The sequence below is a fragment of the Xenopus tropicalis genome, chromosome 8 (assembly GCF_000004195.4).
Source record: "Xenopus tropicalis strain Nigerian chromosome 8, UCB_Xtro_10.0, whole genome shotgun sequence".
NCBI lineage: Eukaryota > Metazoa > Chordata > Amphibia > Anura > Pipidae > Xenopus > Xenopus tropicalis.
In genome coordinates, this window is record NC_030684.2 from 29,516,886 (window position 1) to 29,536,001 (window position 19,116).

Genomic DNA, 19,116 nt, shown 5'->3' on the forward strand with positions numbered 1-19,116 from the left:
ATGGGATCCATTATCCAGGAACCCATTATCCAGAAAGCTCTGAATTACAGAAAGCCTGTCTCCCATACACTACATTTTAATTGAATAATTCAGATTTTTAAAATTGATTTCCTTTTTCTCTGTAATAATAAAACAGTACCTGTACTTGATCCCAACTAAGATATAATTACCCCTTATTGGGGGCAGAACAGTCCTATTGGGTTTATTTAATGGTTAAATGATTCCCTTTTCCCTGTAATAATAAAACAGTACCTGTACTTGATCCCAACTAAGATATAATTACCCCTTATTGGGGGCAGAACAGCCCTATTGGGTTTATTTAATGGTTAAATGATTCCCTTTTCCCTGTAATAATAAAACAGTACCTGTACTTGATCCCAACTAAGATATAATTACCCCTTATTGGGGTAGAACAGCCCTATTGGGTTTATTTAATGGTTAAATGATTCCCTTTTCTCTGTAATAATAAAACAGTACCTGTACTTGATCCCAACTAAGATATAATTACCCCTTATTGGGGTAGAACAGCCCTATTGGGTTTATTTAATGGTTAAATGATTCCCTTTTCTCTGTAATAATAAAACAGTACCTGTACTTGATCCCAACTTAGATATAATTACCCCTTATTGGGGGCAGAACAGCCCTATTGGGTTTAAATCATTATTTATTGATTTTTTTTTTAGTAGACTTAAGGTAGGAGATCCAAATTACAGAAAAAAACCCTTATCCGGAAAACCCTTGGTTCCGAGCATTCTGGATAATGGGTCCTATACCTGTAATGAAATGGGATATAAAAAATTCTAAGAGCTAAACTCATATGTAATTAGTGATGAGCGAATCTGTCCTGTTTTGCTGCACCCAAAAATTTGGGAATCTTTGAAAAATTCGCAAAATGGCGAAAAATGTGCGAAACAGTGGAAATGACGCAGGCGACAATTTTTTTTAACGCTCTGCAAATTTTTCCACATCGAATTTTGACGCTAGTTTTGTGGAAAAAAAAACGCCAATGGCGAAATGTGGATATTAGTTACAAATCCATGCCTGGTGAATTATTTCGCCCATCGCTAGTTGTAATACTCATATGTTGTAATGATTACCATTCGCAGGAAGTAATGAAGAAACAACAATTAGTCATCAACTTTTTAAGCAACAGTTCCTTGTGTCACGGCCAAATTTATTCTTCATATCAAGAACACTAACGTTTCTGTATTAAACAAGAAAAAAAAAACATACTTCCGTTCTATCTTAAAAAGTAAGCATTGTTGAGGTAAAATAATCCATCCAAAACTGGCAACCACATCTTAGAATCATTCTGAACGTATCCAACATTACAAAGAGGGAAAATAAAATAGTCACAATTTTCAAAAGCAAGGATATCCAACCTGTGGCATGTCCACTGATACTGTACTTCACTGTACTCCCGGTATGTTAAAGGGATTCTGTCATGGTTTTTATGGTGTACTTTTTATTTCTTAATTACACTGTTTACATAGCAAATAGTTCACTCTACCATTTAAAATTTTATTCTTGACCCAACAAATGTATTTTTTAGTTGTAATATTGGTGTGTAGGCGCCATCTCAGTGCATTGTGCCTGAGTCTGAGCTTTCAGAAGGAGCCAGCGCTACACATTAGGTAACCTATTGTTTCACCTACTCCCATGCAACTGGAGGAGTCTCAAGCCGGACTCTGATATCTACTGGGAGCTGCTATCTTGCTCCTTTGCCATTGTCCTGCTGATCGGCTGCTGGGAGGGGGGTGATATCACTTCAACTTGCGGCGCAGCAGTAAAGTGTGACTGAAGTTAATCAGAGCACAGGTCACATGGCTGTGGCACTTTGGGAAATGAAGAAAATGGCTAGCCCCATGTGAAATTTCAAAATTAAATATTAAAAAAATCTGTTTGTGTTTTCGAAAAACAGATTCCAATGCAGGATACTCCTGAAGAAGCTCTATTAACTGATGCATTTTGAAAAAAAAAAACATGTTTTCCCATGACGGTATTTCTTTAAGAACGATGGAAATTCTACAATGTAATTCAACAAGCTCTGGTTAAACCACTACTCTGAGCCTTATCTGAGAATTGTAGCTTTAAAACCAGCTGGAGGATAGTAGATTGGATATCTCTGTTCTAAGGAATGGAACGGGCCCAAAACAGATAAAAAGAAGCAGCTTTTTATTAGTATAATCATCTTCGTACCTGCTTTTTACCTTTAGAGACCAAACAAAAACATTACAAAAAAAAAAAAACAAATACACAAAGGCCATTCATTTTTACAAAGGTTGTTTAGGAATGGGGGGGGGAATTTATCAATGTTATAAATTAAAAACTAAACTAAATATGCGTTTAGTCATAAAGGATGCAAATTCTAAATACCTTCAGCGACTCTCTCAAAATCAGAGTGGCCTGCAGCATACACCATAATATCTCAGGCAGATGTGGCACAAGGCAAGATATTTTTCTCTAGTGGAGTGTAGGGACGTGCCTCTCTCTGAATCTCCTCTTCTGCATACAGCTTTTTCCTCAACACTAACAATATTCTTTAAGTGCAAATTTGGTGAGTATATGCAGACACTGGAGACAAATATTTGAGACCCTGTCCTGTTTTTTCATAACAACAAAATATACAAATTCCTTCTGTGTTGTCTCTATTATGGGTTTCTAAAGGGATCAGATGCAGTCTGGACAATGAAAAGGTACAGTGCTTTAGTCTTTAGCCAGCAAGGGGTCACTGGTGCCACCCACTGATCCCCCCACTATGTTTATCTGTTATCACAAGCCATAAATACCTCTATGCAGATAAGTGTACCTTCTTTAAAATTCCACTCTTTCAGACCCAATTTTGAAATGTTTTGTTAAAGAAATAATACTGGAAATGTAAATAAACTGAGAGTTCCATTTTTTAAGAGTGCTAGCAAATATAACTTTGAACCAATTATTGATCAGATTTCACAGTGAAAGATAAAGCCTGGAAGGTTAATTCTTGGTGAGTATTTCTCTGCTTCTAATAGATGGAACAGTTGTTTGACCATCAGCCAATGAAGGAACTTCTTATTAATGCAGAAAAATTATTATTATAATACTTTGTTCTTCACCTGCCCAGGGAAAATGCTTGATAAGCGCTACATGGTTTTGAAACAAATTAAACTAGAGACCGAGCCAAGACAAAAATTGGCCACTCTGTTGGTTGATAGATCTGTATGCACTCGTCTAAAGGGATATAGTTACAAAAAAACAGAGAGAAATGTCACATCACATAAATTATAGCCTCTGAACTAATGCAGAGCCTGATAACTAATCCTGGGTCAAAATACCAGTGGAAACTTTAGTAGTATATTGTCTGTCATTGACCATTTACGGCTCAAATTTTCCATTACCATCGTAGAGGAAAGGTTCCATTCGAAAATGTGTAAACCAATAATCTGGGTTTTTAGGACTATTATGAAAATAACAGACTTGTAACAATTTTGTTCTGGTCATAAATATACAGAGAAAATGTATGCTGATAGGACAGTATATAAGGCACATAACAGTCTTTGAGAATACAGAAGATTCAGCCAACTTAAATTAATGGTTCTTTCCCTTGACAAGTCCATGGTTCTGTACAGTTACACAAATGTTGTGCTGCAAATACATCTTCCAAGCTGTCCTTCAGCTCATGGCAATAACAGTACGACAAGCTTTCCAACAGGACTGTCCCCAAAAATGTAGTTAAGTCATTGAACAAAGTTTCTATTAAAATACACTTGGAAATTGACTAAAAATAATTTCTTTCATAAAGAAATTTTTCAAAGAATCCTCAGAAGAGATTTGTAAGAGTTGTTTGGGGAGGGCTTCGAGACTCGTGTACGTCCAAGTTGCCAGGCACCGATGTCAGTACAGAGGTCACAGTTGGCATGGTAGGGTTAGTCAAGTCTGTTAACGTTGTTGGGGTGCTAGATGGACTCATGGAGGCATTGGAGATTTCAGACGCTGGCCCTGATGGAGTTCCAGCTTGAAGTGTGGAATCAGATGTTTTGTCCACTCCATTGTTTTCTTGTCGCAGGAGATTCCTTCTGAATTTGGCTCGTGCATTCTGAAACCATACCTAGGGCAAAGAATTAACAGTGTCAAATGATGTGACAAATATCAGTCTGTGCATAATAGTACTGTAAATTACGATTACATAAAGATATAAACCCTGTGACATTCTCCTTCTTCAAGTGTCTTACCAATTCCAATTAATTTTTTATTTTTAATTTAATACAATGTTTGTTCCTGTCTATACTATAAACCTACTTTAACACTTAAACATTTTAAAGCTCTGAAAGAAACACAAACAAAATACAGGTATAGGACCCATTATCCAGAATGCTCGGGACCAAGGGTATTCCGGATAAGGGGCCTTTCCGTAATTTAGATATGCACCCCCTACTAAAAAATCAATAAAACATTATTTAAACCCAATAGGATTGTTTTGCATCCAATAAGGATTATTTATATCTTAGTTGGGATCAATTACAAGGTACTGTTTTATTATTACAGAGAAAAAGGAAATCAATTTTAAAATTCTTAATTGTTTGGTTAAAATGGAGTCTATGGGAGACAGGCTTTCCGTAATTCGGAGCTTTCTGGATAATAGGTTTCCGGATAAGGGATCCCATAACTGTAATGATATATCGAACAACTGGGATAATTAAAGAGCATTGGTTAATCAGCCACCAATACTGGGGAATGTCTAGAAGAAAACCTGGAATAATGGAACTCTGCATGATCTGTTTCTGTAAGGCAGGGCCAGAACACACAAACTGTAAGGCCCAAATAACACACAATATAGATATACAGCAATAAAGAGAATTGTTATATTACTCAGTTTGCAGGGCAGAGATTAAAAGAATCAACCTCCATCCACAATTATAGAAATCACTTACAGTCCCAAAAAAGTCCAAAAGTGTGACTATCATGGGCACCCATTTGGCTACATTTTATATTATAGGGTTAGGAAATAAACATAGTGATCACTGCATCATTTTGGGGAACAACAATTCCCCTCAAATGTTATTAAACCAAATATTTAAATTGTATCCACGATTTACAATTACAAGGGATTGTTACATTATATTTAAGACCTGAGCAAATGGGTTTTAGAAAGGCTGAACTTCATAGTCTTATTTTTTTATATTCTTACTAAAATCAATACTATGTAACTCTTCACTTTCATGGAATGCCTTCAGACATTAGAAATTCCTGACAACATTTAGAATGTTTGTCGACAAAATCTATGATAAGAGTAGATTGAGATAAATTCTACGTCTTTACTTATGCTGTGTTTTGCACAGTTCTACTAAATAGAATGCTCTTCTATGTAAAAGCACTCCAGTCACCTGACCACTACCCTGAAAGGCATTTCCCATGGTTTTGACACAGTCCATCAACACATAACTGGAGAACAACATCTACTCTGTCTGATTCCAGGCTAAGGTTACATTATAAGCATGAAGAAACACTTCTGGTACAAACACAAGACCCTAGCTAAGAATTTCTTCACAAGTAGTAATGAAAATAGGCAGTTAAACAATTAACATGCAACACAATATTGCACTGAAATGCAAACCTCACAAAGCAGAATAAATTAAATCAAGGAATTTGGTAAAAACATGTTTTCTTCCACTCTTACTGTTTGTCAATAGTTTATTAATTTAGTAGATACCTCAATAACATCTAACCAGAACTGTAATAGAATGTAATAGAGTGAGTAAGTAGGCCGTTATTTAAAAGTCCAGTGGGCAAGTCTGGATGGGCGTTCCATTAGTATGTCATTCAACTGGGGAACTGCTTTATCTTTGTAGCCTAAACTGGAATCCCTGCTCTGCAACAGTAGTAATAATGGCTAAACATTACATTGGCAAGGGCGTGGTTTGCATCTTGCAATACTTTGTATTCTATAAATCTAAGCAAGGGATTGATTAATGCACATTTGCATTAATCAATCATTTAGCCTGTGGTAATGTATATATTTTTAAACAAGGGGTTTTTAGCTTCAAAGTTATGGTCATAAAATTGCCATGCTACCATGTCATGGTAAACCCTATATTTCGTAGTCTGCCTTTTACAATGTCTCAGCAAAGGACCTCGTTTTGCCAGAGAGGCTTTGTAGGTCTTACTGGAAGTTAGTGTAACCAAACATCATCCAAAAATCAAATATATTTTATTTGTTAGTTTTTATATTCTAATTATTTTGTGGGTTTTTATATTCATATGTAATAAAAAAACACAAATACAAGAGTATTGTAGAAATGATACCTATATTAGCTAAGAATAAAAATACATTGCAAGCTTTCGTAGGTCTAAGGCCCCTTTGTCAGGCAAAAAACATGAAGGTGCCTTAAGCTGGCCATACACGCACCGATAATATCGTACGACACCTCGTTTCGTACGATATTCGGTGCGTGTATGGCACGTCGGCGAGTCGACCAATATCACAGGAAGCTGATATCGGTCGACTCGCCGATCGGGCCAGTTAAAAGATTATGATCGGGCCATAGAAGCAGCCTGACCAAAATCTCCCTTCAGCGTTGAATCGGCAGAAGGAGGTAGAAATCCTATTGTTTATACCTCCTTATCTGCCTGTTTCAGCCCTGAACGGTTAGTGGTGGACCGTCAGATCGCCACGTGTGTGGCCACCTTTACTCCGAAAGCTTGCAATGTATTTTTATTGTTAGCCAATATAGGTATAAATTCTACAATACTCTTGTATTTGTGTTATTTTTTTTATTATTTTTGACACTGGCTAACACGATACTACAGTTTTTGTTTTGTGATTATATTCATATGGTATTTCAGTTGTTCCTCTACAAACATATGCCTTTCTAAACACTGCATTTATTTTTATTTACCCAATACCAAAAACGATTGCTGTGAAAATAAAAATTTACCGCAATGGCGATGGCTAAAACTGTATTGTTTTTAGTAAATATCTTCATGCATATTGTGCTAACATGTACACTAATGAGCATCTAGGTAACATTAGGAATATCCTATGTCATTCTGGCCGCTATGACCACAACTCACATCATTTTCATCAAGCTCTTGCCTAAATCTGATGCATACCTGTAAAACCCTTTTGGTTAAACCTGTCTTCTGAGCTAGCTGCTTTAGGTCCTTGGCATCTGGGTTGTGGTTGATAGCAAAGTAGGACTTCATTGTTCGTAGCTGATGGTGTTTGAAGGAGGTCCTCATTCTTTTGGTTTTCTGATTCGGCGTGTACTGCTGGTCTCTATCCATATGGTCTCCATCATTTTCATTGCAGCTCAGAGCTAGCAGAAAACAGAAGAGATGTCATTTATTACAGTTCAAGATCCGCACATCATGTCTAACGCATTTCACTTGTAACGAGGGAGAGGAATTACAGATAGACCGATCAGCCATTTTAAGGGTGGAACGTCAAGTATAAGGGGGGAAACTGTAAGGCGCTCAAACTAATTATCTTTCCACGCTTCAATTAACACACCTGTGGCAAATCTGGAGGAAAATCCAAGTGGGCAGTGTTAGGTTTCAGTGTGGCAGTTGAACAAAACAAAATCATTTAATACTTTACACAGCAATCTCTATATCTCTTGGGAGAAGGATTAACCTACAGAAACGGTGGAAAAAAACACTACAGATAAATCAAATTGTAAAAAGAGAATTTAAAACAAATAATGACAGGACACGGCTGCAGGTTTCCCTGCAGACTCAGCAGTGGAAGTTAGAACAAATGCATTATCTGAACGCCTTCTAAACTGCTCTTTTATGATGTTAGTTTGGATGCGGAGGTTACGCTTATTTTTACAGCAGCGGATTTTAACTGTTTAAATTGATCAAACGTGTTTTGGTTTTTTTTTTACTTTTAACGAATTTACGGCAGAGGGATTATAGAATATACAGTGCTCACATAAAAGTGCCAGCATGTTAGATACTTTTATGTTTCACTTTGATCTATGCCATGCTACATGTTGGCTGCCTACCCAGTCGGTAAAAATAATAAAAATATAGGCAGAACAGTATTTTATTCCAATAAAAATGAAGAAATAATGTAGTGCTTCCAATGGCCCATATTTAGGCAGGACAGTCCTAAATTACTAACCAAATGCTGGGATTTACTAAGCCATAATTTTGTTATTTACATCCTTGATGCTTCCTTTCAGCCACATTTACTATATTATATTGTGCCAACATGTAACCCAGTGCCTAAAATGTAATAATATATGTGTTTGGCTATCATGATAAGGCAAATCAGTAAGGTCTGCAACACATTTTATCCTCTACAACTGGATAACATTATTTCAGAACATTCTAGAAAGATGGCTGGACAGCAAAGGATGACATGATTGCATGTGCTGACAACTTCCCGCGCTGCCCTTATTTTACAGAATCCAAAAATTTTAAATATAAGCCAAAGATCGTAACAGATGACATGATTATTGAAGTTCTAGAAACTCATCATGACGGCCAATGGGATGCTTGCTTTCAAACATAATACCAGTAAATGCTGGCTGCTAGTTGGTTCTTTGTGTTACTTAAACCTGAGCACTTGTTAAGTAAACCCCATGTTTACAAGTGTTAGTGAAAAAAATACAGGAGCTAATTTTAGAAAATACAGTCTGGGAAGTCAACCAATCAACCAAATGGTATCTGTGCATATTTCCTTTTGTCATTCATAATGAAACACAGCTATGGTGTTCCTTTTCTGCTAGCTACTGTGAGACTTAAAATAACATAAAAGGTGGGTTTAAAACAAGGTTAATATAATTCCATTTGGTGAGTGATGAAGCTGGCGATTTCCTTCCATTTCTTTGTGACTTTTTAATGATCATTAGCATTGCTCAAGCCTTTTACTTACAAAATTAATTTGGTTGCATTAATCTTTCATTAATATTTTATGTATGTATATGTAAAAACTTGAATGTAAAACTTTGGCAAGCTTACGAAAAAAACAGTCGAGAGGGGAACTGGGAAGGGTAGGGGGGCTGGTCCACAGCTTGTCCAAACCAACAGATTTGCCATTTGGGGTGAAGATTCTAGGAAGGACAGCTCTGAACTGGCATGTATGGAGCAGGCTGACTCTCAGCACCCTGGGGGCAGCACCTCTAATACAGGTGGGGGGAGTAGTGATAGGAAGAGAAGACAGGTTATCGTTATAGGGGATTCAGTTATCAGAAAAGTGGATAGGGTAATCTGTTGCAAGGACCCTACATGCCAAACTGTCTGCTGCTTGCTTGATGCTAGGGTTTGGCATGTGGTGAAACGAGACAGATTATTGGGAGGGGCTGGGGAAGACCTAGCGGTGATAGTACACATAGGTACCAATGACAAAGTTAGAGGAGGGGGGAGGTCCTCAAGAACCATTTGAAAAAAAGGGGAAAGTTGAGGGATAGGACTTCCAAGGTAATGTTCTCAGAGATAATACCAGTGCCACAAGCAAGGTTAAGAAGACAACTTAGGGAGATAAATGTGGGGCTGAGAGATTGGTGTAGGGAGGAGGGCTTTGGGTTTCTGGAGAAGTGGGCTGATTTCTCAATCGGCTTCCATCCTTGCCAGGGATGGGCTGCACCACAATGATGATGGTGCAGCTGCTTTGGGGGAGAAGATGGCTAGAGGGTTGGAGGAGTTTTTAGACTAGGCATGGGGGGGAGGGTGCAGTGAGTGATCCTGTGGAAAACAGGTTAGATAACGTAATGGGCATAGTAAGGGAAAATGAGGGAGGAGACTTGATTGTGGGTGCTGGTATTGACAGGGTTGTATATGTAAGTTTATATTTTCATGCTGGTACCAGTATTTAATGTATGTTTACAAATGCAAGGAGTCTGAAAGAGCTGAAAGTGCTGGGGCTGGAAACATGTTGCTGAAACATGGCTGAATGAGTCACATGACTGAGCAGTAAATATAGGAGGCTATAACCTTTTTTCGGGGGACAGAGGTAATAGAAAAGATCACGGGAGGAGGGGGTTATTCTTCCCCTTTACAGAGCGCTGGTAAGGCCCCATCTAGAATATGCTGTTCAGTTTTGGTCTCCAGTGCTCAAACGGGACATTATTGAGTTAGAGAGGGTCCAGAGAAGGGCAACTAAGCTGGTAAAGGGTATGGAAAGTCTCAGTTATGAAGAAAGACTGGCCAAGTTGGGTCTGTTTACACTGGAGAAGAGGCGCTTAAGGGTGAAGACACACTGATCTACTAGTAGCAGATACTTTTTCACAGCTACTAAACTCCAGAATATACCCTGCCATAGACAATACTGAGAACTGCTTCTGCTAAAACACATGTAGAGACAATTATCAGTAAATGATCAGCATTGTCTATTTTAGTAGCCACGACAAGTAGCTGCTACTAGTAGCTCTGTGTGTCTTCACCCTAAGAGGTGATATGATAACTATGTATAAATATATAAGGGGATCATATAATAATTTCTCTAATGCTTTATTTATCAGAAGGTCCTACTTAAATAAAGCTTCAAATTTCACAATTTTTTCTAAAGAAGCCTCCCCAAATCTCCCCAAATGTTTAATGGGAAACATCTGTTCAGCAATATAAATATGTGAGTTAGTACAATTTCAGTGTTGATATTACTTAAACAGTTTTCTAAAGCTAAGTGAATACATTGATAATATCACTTTTGGAGTGATATTAGTCATAAGCAAACAGTACATCTCACTGTACTGTGTAATAGGTCAAAGTGAGTGGTTAAATTATGAAATGCAAAATGCTTAACCATCGATAACCTGCACTCGGACCTCATTATGTGACCAGGATTCAAAAGTGATGTCACAGAATGTGTAAAGAAATATTGTCATGGGAAAACATGTTTTTCAGTTTTCTGTTAAAAGACCTTCTCCAGCAGAATCCTGCATTGAAATCCATTTTTCAAAAACAGATTTTTTTCATATTTAATTATGAAATTTCACATGGGCCTAGTCATATTCTTCATTTCCCAGGGTGCCACAACCATGTGACCTGTGCTCTGATAAACTCCAGTCACACTTTACTGCTGAGCTGCAAGTTGGAGTGATATCACCCCCCTTCCAGCAGCCAATCAGCAGAACAATGGGAAGGCAGCAAGATAGCAGCTCCCAGTAGGTATCAGAATAGCACTCAATAGTAAGGAATCCAAGTCCGGCTTAGGACTCCTCCAGTTACATGGGAGTAGGAGAAACAATAGGTTACCTGAAAGCAGTTAATGTGTAGCGCTGGCTCCTTCTGAAAGCTCAGACTCAGGCACAATGCACTGAGATGGCGCCTACACACCAATATTACAGGTAAAAATATGCTTGTTGGTTCAAAAATAAAACTGTAAATGGTAGAGTGAATTTGGTGATGCATACACAGTCTAAGTTGAGTCTAAAACTGTAAACTAGCCTTGATGCAGGGTTTCTGCACATTTTATGGAGCAAATAAAAAGTTGGAAAAATAGCTAGAGCATGGCTGCGCGTATTCTTTATAGAACAGAGCATTTATTTTTTATTGACCAGAGAATAATGCATAAGATATAGTTATATACTCTACATATTTGCATTAAAGAGGGAGCTGCCATATTCCTTTAGACGAGGACTCAGGCCAGACAAACTGCTCGTTTAATTAACTGAATTGCAACCTTATGAAACAGAGACGTAAATATTAACAATGGAAACAATGAGTCTTTGGAAATAAAGGATTATTGATTTGACTATAAATCGTTATACATGATTACTATGTTATAATGAATCCAAGACATAAAGAGTGATAAAACTGCTGTTTAATGGATAGGAAGTCAAAGAAGATCACATGACTTTTGGAATATTCTATGCAAGCAGGAAAAGCAGCTATAATTGCTTTTTTACAACACTATTAGTTAAGCAGCATTACAAATTGTTTTCAGACGCAAACAACAACTTTTTATTTTGATGACAGTATCCCTGTTTAAAGTCAAACAAATTAGTCATCTGCTACTAATCTTTGCTGTAAATGTTACAATATAAAGTACAAGTAAATGAAACATTTTGCTCAATGTGTCCATTAGGCATTAGGATATTAAAGTAAGTGATGGCAGCTTTACAAAAAACATGTTTTTAATCTGATATTTTTAAATATATATATATTTTTTTATACTTTATTAATACATGGATAAGAAGGAAAATATAACGTATTTTCACTTATACTATATAACTGGCTTAGATTAAAAAATGTAACTATACAGGTATGGGACCTATTATCCAGAATGCTTGGGACCTGGGGTTTTCCGGATATGGGATCTTTCCGTAATTTGGATCACTATACCATAAGTCTACTAAAAAATCATTTAAATATTAAATAAACCCAATAGGGCTGTTCTGCCCCCAATAAGGGGTAATTATATCTTAGTTGGGATCAAGTACAGGTACTGTTTTATTATTACAGAGAAAAGGGAATCATTTAACCATTAAATAAACCCAATAGGGCTGTTCTGCCCCAATAAGGGGTAATTATATCTTAGTTGGGATCAAGTACAGGTACTGTTTTATTATTACAGAGAAAAGGGAATCATTTAACCATTAAATAAACCCAATAGGGCTGTTCTGCCCCCAATAAGGGGTAATTATATCTTAGTTGGGATCAAGTACAAGGTACTGTTTTATTATTACAGAGAAAAGGGAATCATTTAACCATTAAATAAACCCAATAGGGCTGTTCTGCCCCCAATAAGGGGTAATTATATCTTAGTTGGGATCAAGTACAAGGTATTGTTTTATTATTACAGAGAAAAAGGAAATCATTTTCAAAAATTAGAATTATTTGCTTATAATGGAGTCTATAGAAGACGACCTTTCCGTAAATTGGAACTTTCTGAGTAAAGGGGTTTCCGGATAACAGATCCCATACCTGTATAAGGTATCATTAACAATGCTAGCCATTCAATCTCTTTTTTAGACTAAAAACTGGGGCCTAGCTTGTGCACTAAGTGTGTTGAATTTAAAACTATATAAATGAGAGCATTCAATTCTGCAGCCCTTCAGCTAATCTACAGCTTCCAGTACAACCAACCTTGATAGCCAGGAGGGTAACAAAGGACCCAGAGGCTGCTTGGGGAAGCTTTGAAACATAGAGGATTCTGCATGATGTTTAGTTTTAATATATGTATGCACAACAGATCATCTTCCCCAAGGTGTTTTTGGATGGGGGAATCCTAAAATAATTTTGCTACGGGGCCTAAAAATGTACAATTCCCACTATAAAGGGTTTGGCTGTTGGTAACTACACGTTGCTGGTTGGCCATTGTTGGCATAAACACTAATATTTATCAGTTATTGCAGTCTGTATTAATATGTAACCTGTACTTTTACCAAAGACTTTATCTAGCCAAGCTGGGGAAATAAGCTTTCTGTAAAAAGTAATTCTTTAATAACAATGAATACTCTCGGATAGGGTTGCCATCTGGCTAGTATTTCTTTCCAGAAAAGGTGGCAACCCTACTCTCAGATGGCATCATTGCAGAACGACTCACTCACAAAGCCAGTTACTATAAGGTCATGTATAATGGTGATTTGCCTGTAATCCCTTTTAACAACCTGCTGCTAATTGTAGGGCATACATGGTTCAATTAGAAAACCATGAGAAAAAAATCCATCCCAAACAAGCAACATAACACATAAAATATATATATTTGGGAAGTCTTATGTTGTTTGCACAGTAGCTATCAGCCATGAGGATACAGCTTATGGTGTGCAAAGAACATTTCTTCTCTGCTTGCTTTATACGAATTTTCTAAATGTACAATCGACAAGTATATATAAACTGTGGAATAGCTTTCTATTTTTACTCAAAGGTGTTGTGTCACTGTATCACATATGTGTGTATAACATAGCATAAGCTTCATACAAAAATAATTAAATAATTCCAAATATCAGAAGATATGGCGGTGCAGTTATGTTGCTTACTATTTATCAACACTAATTATTCCTGAAAGAAGAACAAAAGTAATACAGATATGGGACCTCTTATCCAGAATGCTTGGGACCTGGGGTTTTCTGGATAATGGGGCTTTTCGTAATTTTGATCTCCATACCTGCTAAGAAATCATTTATACATGAATTTAACCCAATAGGATTGTTTTGTGTCCGATAAGAATTAATTATATCTTAGTTGGGATCAAGTACAGGTACTGTTTTATTATTACAGAGAAAAGGGAATCATTTAACCATTAAATAAACCCAATAGGGCTGTTCTGCCCCCAATAAGGGGTAATTATATCTTAGTTGGGATCAAGTACAGGTACTGTTTTATTATTACAGAGAAAAGGGAATCATTTAACCATTAAATAAACCCAATAGGGCTGTTCTGCCCCCAATAAGGATTAATTATATCTTAGTTGGGATCAAGTACAGGTACTGTTTTATTATTACAGAGAAAAGGGAATCATTTAACCATTAAATAAACCCAATAGGACTGTTCTGCCCCCAATAAGGGGTAATTATATCTTAGTTGGGATCAAGTACAATGAACTGTTTTATTATTACAGAGAAAAGGGAATCATTTAACCATTAAATAAACCCAATAGGACTGTTCTGCCCCCAATAAGGGGTAATTATATCTTAGTTGGGATCAAGTACAATGAACTGTTTTATTATTACAGAGAAAAGGGAATCATTTAACCATTAAATAAACCCAATAGGACTGTTCTGCCCCCAATAAGGGGTAATTATATCTTAGTTGGGATCAAGTACAAGGTACTGTTTTATTATTACACAGAAAAAGGGGAAATTTTTTTCAAATTTGTTATTATTTAATAAAAATTGAATCTATGGGAAACGGCTTTCCCATCATTCTAGCCCTTTGTTTTAATCAGTTGAAGGATCTCTACAAAAAAGCAATGTATAAAGCATTTTTATTTTAACGACATCAGCTGCCCAGCAAAATGGCTAATTGCATGGGTGTTTATTTCCAAATGTAGTCAAATGAGGGGAAGATTTTATCTCGATGAGAGGTGCATGGCTTATTTTTGCAAGCTTTACTGCGACATGCATTACAGTAAACCATCACTTGTTCTTCTTAATCTAGGACGCTGGACGTGTAAGATGAGAGCATCATTATAATTTCTGGGATAAGGATGCTCATTGTGCTTGCATTATGCAAAAGAAAACAGGGCAATGTCATTACTCCAGAGGTAACACCAGCAGAGACACAGAAGGCTGCATATTTGAAAAGGGGCTGTAATACATTTTTGCAAGAAAAAAAAAAAAAAGATCTTGTAGTGTGATATGTTAATACCAGCCAGCTCCTGTTCATAAAATAGAATAATGCACAAATTCTGTGAGTTTGTGCCAAGAGCATTTTCCCTTATTTGGGACCAACATTCTAAATCCGTAAAGAGTTTCCACATTACTATGTATAATATGCATGAATGCGTTAAAATCATATTCAGGTCTAAGGTATTTGAATATTGCCTTCGTGCCACTTGATTTCATTAAAGTAAAGTCATGCAGCCGAATGGCTTCAGCACAGATAACAGCAAAGGCGAATACAGTGTATACAATCTCTATAGTTTCATAGATCTACCCATTTATAAAATAAAATGGGACAAATTTAAGCAACTTTTGAAAAGGATTGCTTTGTTTTATCCTTGCATTGCTGTAGGACTAAAGAACCTACAAGCAAACAATAGCCAAACATTCAAGGTTTCATAGGAGTAAAAAATTACTAATACTGTATATACTAGTTACCTAAAGAACACTGTGGATATCCATTAAATGGAAGGTAAATCTCAAAATAACATTTTGCAAAATAAAAGAAACTGTATTTCAAACCAATGTTCCAATATACATTAATTAGAAACTGCCAGCTTATTTGGAAACATAACTGCTACTGAAAGCACTATCTGTCTGTTCTCTGCCCTGCTAGTTCTGACTTCTGCTACATTGCTTCACGAGACAGAACCAGTAAAGTCATGCAGCAGAATGGCTTCAGCACAGATAACAGCAAAGGTGAATACAGTGTATGCAATCTCTATAATTTCATAGATCTACCCATTTATAAAATAAAATGGGACAAACTTAAGCAACTTTTGAAAAGGATTGCTTTGTTTTATCCTTGCATTGCTGTAGGACTAAATAACCTACAAGCAAACAATAGCCAAACATTCAAGGTTTCATATGTAAGGGGTAAAACATTTCTAATACTGTATATACTAGTTACCTAAAGAACACTGTGGATATCCATTAAATGGAAGGTAAATCTCAAAATAACATTTTGCAAAATAAAAGAAACTGTATTTCAAACCAATGTTCCAATATACATTAATTAGAAACTGCCAGCTTATTTGGAAACATAACTGCTACTGAAAGCACTATCTGTCTGTTCTCTGCCCTGCTAGTTCTGACTTCTGCTACATTGCTTCACGAGACAGAACCAGCAGGGAAGGCAGCAGAAAAGGGACAGAAAAATGATGCAATGAATTGCAAATGTATGTACCAAATCTTAAGATTTAATAAACGTATTTTGAAAATATATTATGGGGATTTTGAGAAAATCACATAAAAAAAACGCAACCTCAAATATATTTGAATTCACTTTTTTTTTTTGTTTGTTAAATTCTAAATGAAACTAAAAAGCTTCTTTAGAGTGGGAAGTGTATTGGAAGCTTCCAAGTTGGTGTTTCCCTTCGTTTTTTTCAAGTTTATTATAATAGTTGAGATTTTACTACCTATCTTAAAATAAAGCATCTATAAAAAGTCATTTCTGTTGAATCACATATTTGTTATAATAATCATGCACCTTCCCCTCTGTATTAGATTTTCTTTAGTTAGGCAAAACTTTAATTTTGGCTTTACTGCCCCTTTAAATCATCTAGTTGTACCTATTCCTAATAGCCATCCTGTTGATCCAGAGCATTCAAACTGAAACCACAGGTAACTAACAGTTCATTTTTTAGATGAAGGGGTGAAACGTACTTATGGAATAGTTCGTGATTACCTTTCCCCCCACAGTAAAAGATTGCCCCACCCCTTAAAAGCTTTCTATGGTATCTCTCATTGCCACATCAGCGACATTGAAATCCCCATCCTTATATGCCCTTACCCTTTCCTTTAAAGGGAGGCGAATCCAGCGTGCAATTATATAGCACTCATAGCTATCAGAAATTACTGTTACTTAATGTGGCCATAACCTATATTTTACCATTTAAAATAAATATACCCAGTTCATTGTTATTATTTATCTTCTGCTCTTTCCCCCTAATCTTTATATAAGCATTTTTACACGGCACAGTGTTTGTCTTGCTGCAGCTGCATCTACTTGATTTTCTAAGCGGTGTTTTAGGATTTACCGCAAGCATGATGTTCTCCCCCAGATGTATAGATAAATTCTATAAGCTTCGTCTCATAATGAAGGTTAAATTAAATGCTTACCCTGCATGAAATGGTATATGACTATACTTTTCATTAAAAATGTTTTTAAATGTATAAATACAGTTAATTAGTAAATTAGTGCAAGATTGCAAATGCTAGTAAGCAGCTCCCTCTTTAAGTTCTGTATCACTCAGTATTTGTAGGTAATTTGTATGCTTGCTGTATACACCCTTTTGTTGTACAATGCTGCAGAATATGTTGGGGATATAGAAATACACCTTAATGTTTACAATATTCATTTTGCAGATCTTAACAAATGTGAGATTAGTTGCACAGGTATGGGATCTCTTGTCTGGAAACCTGATATCCAGAAAACCCCAAATTACAGGAAGGCCATTGAGTAAGCAAATAAATATTTTTTTTTAATTTAATTTTTCTCTATAATAGTAGCTTGTACTTGATGGTAAATAAGCTACATGAATCCATACTGGTATCCAAACAATCCTACTGGGTTTATTTAATGTTGAAATATTTTTATTAGACTTAATAAAATTAACTACATTACGGATAAAGTCCCTATCCAAAAAACCTCAGGTCCCAAGTATTCCAGAAAATAAATCCCATACCCATGCAGTTTTTTCGGTAAGCTTTGGTAAACTAATATCATTGTCACTGTCATAACTGACACTTCTAACATTCTGTCTCATGTACAGGTATGGGATCCCTTATCTGGAAACCCATTATCCAGAGAGCTCCGAGCTTACAGAAAGCCAGTCTCCCATAGATAAATAAATTCAGAATTTTAAAACTGATTTCCTTTTTCTCTGTAATAATAAAACAGTACCTTGTAATTGATCCCAACTAAGATATAATCAATCCTTATTGGAGGCAAAACAATCCTATTTGGGTTTAATGTTTTATTGATTTTTTAGTAGACTTAAGGTATGGAGATCCAAATTACGAAAAGACCTCTTATGCGGAATTCCCTTGGTTCCAAGCATTCTGGATAACGGGTCCTATACCTGTACTAAAAAAAATGGTGACTTGCACCTAAGCAACCAATCAGAAGTTTGGTCTAATTTTTTACTAGGTACTAGTGATGCTAGTTTATGGGGTGACAGAGGCAACTACACTTAGGGGAACATTTACTAACCCACGAACGGGCCGAATGCGTCCGATTGCGTTTTTTTCGTAATGATCGGTAATTTTGCGAGTTTTTCGCCGTCTTTACGATTTTTGCGTAAAAACGCGAGTTTTTCGGCGTCTTTACGATTTTTGCATAAAAACGCGAGTTTCTCGTAGCCATTACGAAAGTTGCACAAAGTCGCGATTTTTTCGTAGCATTAAAACTTGCGCAAAACGTTGCGCCTTTTAAGTTTTAATGCTACGAAAAAGGCGCGACTTTGCGCGCAAGTGTTAACGCTATGAAAAAATCGCGACTTTGCGTAACTTTCGTAATGGCTACGAAAAACTCGCGTTTTTACGCAAAAATCGTAAAGACGCCGAAAAAATCGCAAAAAATACGAAAAAGTCGCAAAATGTTCATTTCCAATCGGAATTTTTCCAATTCGGACTCGAAATCGTGTCTTAGTAAATCAGCCCCTTAGTTTAGTACAGGTATAAGATACTTTAGCTGATAACCCATTAATCAGAAACCTCCAAATTACAGGTAGCCCATCTCACATGGACTCCAATTTAATTAAATAATTCAAGATTTAAAAAATAATTCTTTTTTTCTCTGTTATAATAAAACAGTACTCTGTACTTGATCCCAACTAAGATATAATTACCCCTTATTGGTGGCAAA

The 19,116-nt window shown here is 36.3% G+C and overlaps 1 protein-coding gene across 2 annotated transcripts in view; it reads right to left on the bottom strand.

The window, feature by feature from the left end:
• Window positions 1–2,156: 2,156 nt before the first annotated feature.
• The window catches only part of lhx2 (LIM homeobox 2), a 47,564-nt gene continuing 30,604 nt past the window's right edge, over window positions 2,157–19,116 (bottom strand). For both annotated transcript variants that reach the window (XM_004918829.4, XM_002938749.5), the window contains exons 4-5: window positions 7,090–7,295; window positions 2,157–4,087 (exon numbers count right to left, since the gene is read on the bottom strand). In XM_004918829.4, coding sequence (XP_004918886.1) covers window positions 3,800–4,087; window positions 7,090–7,295 — 494 coding nt within the window. In that variant the 3' untranslated portion in view covers window positions 2,157–3,799. The remainder of the gene's footprint in view (window positions 4,088–7,089; window positions 7,296–19,116) is intronic.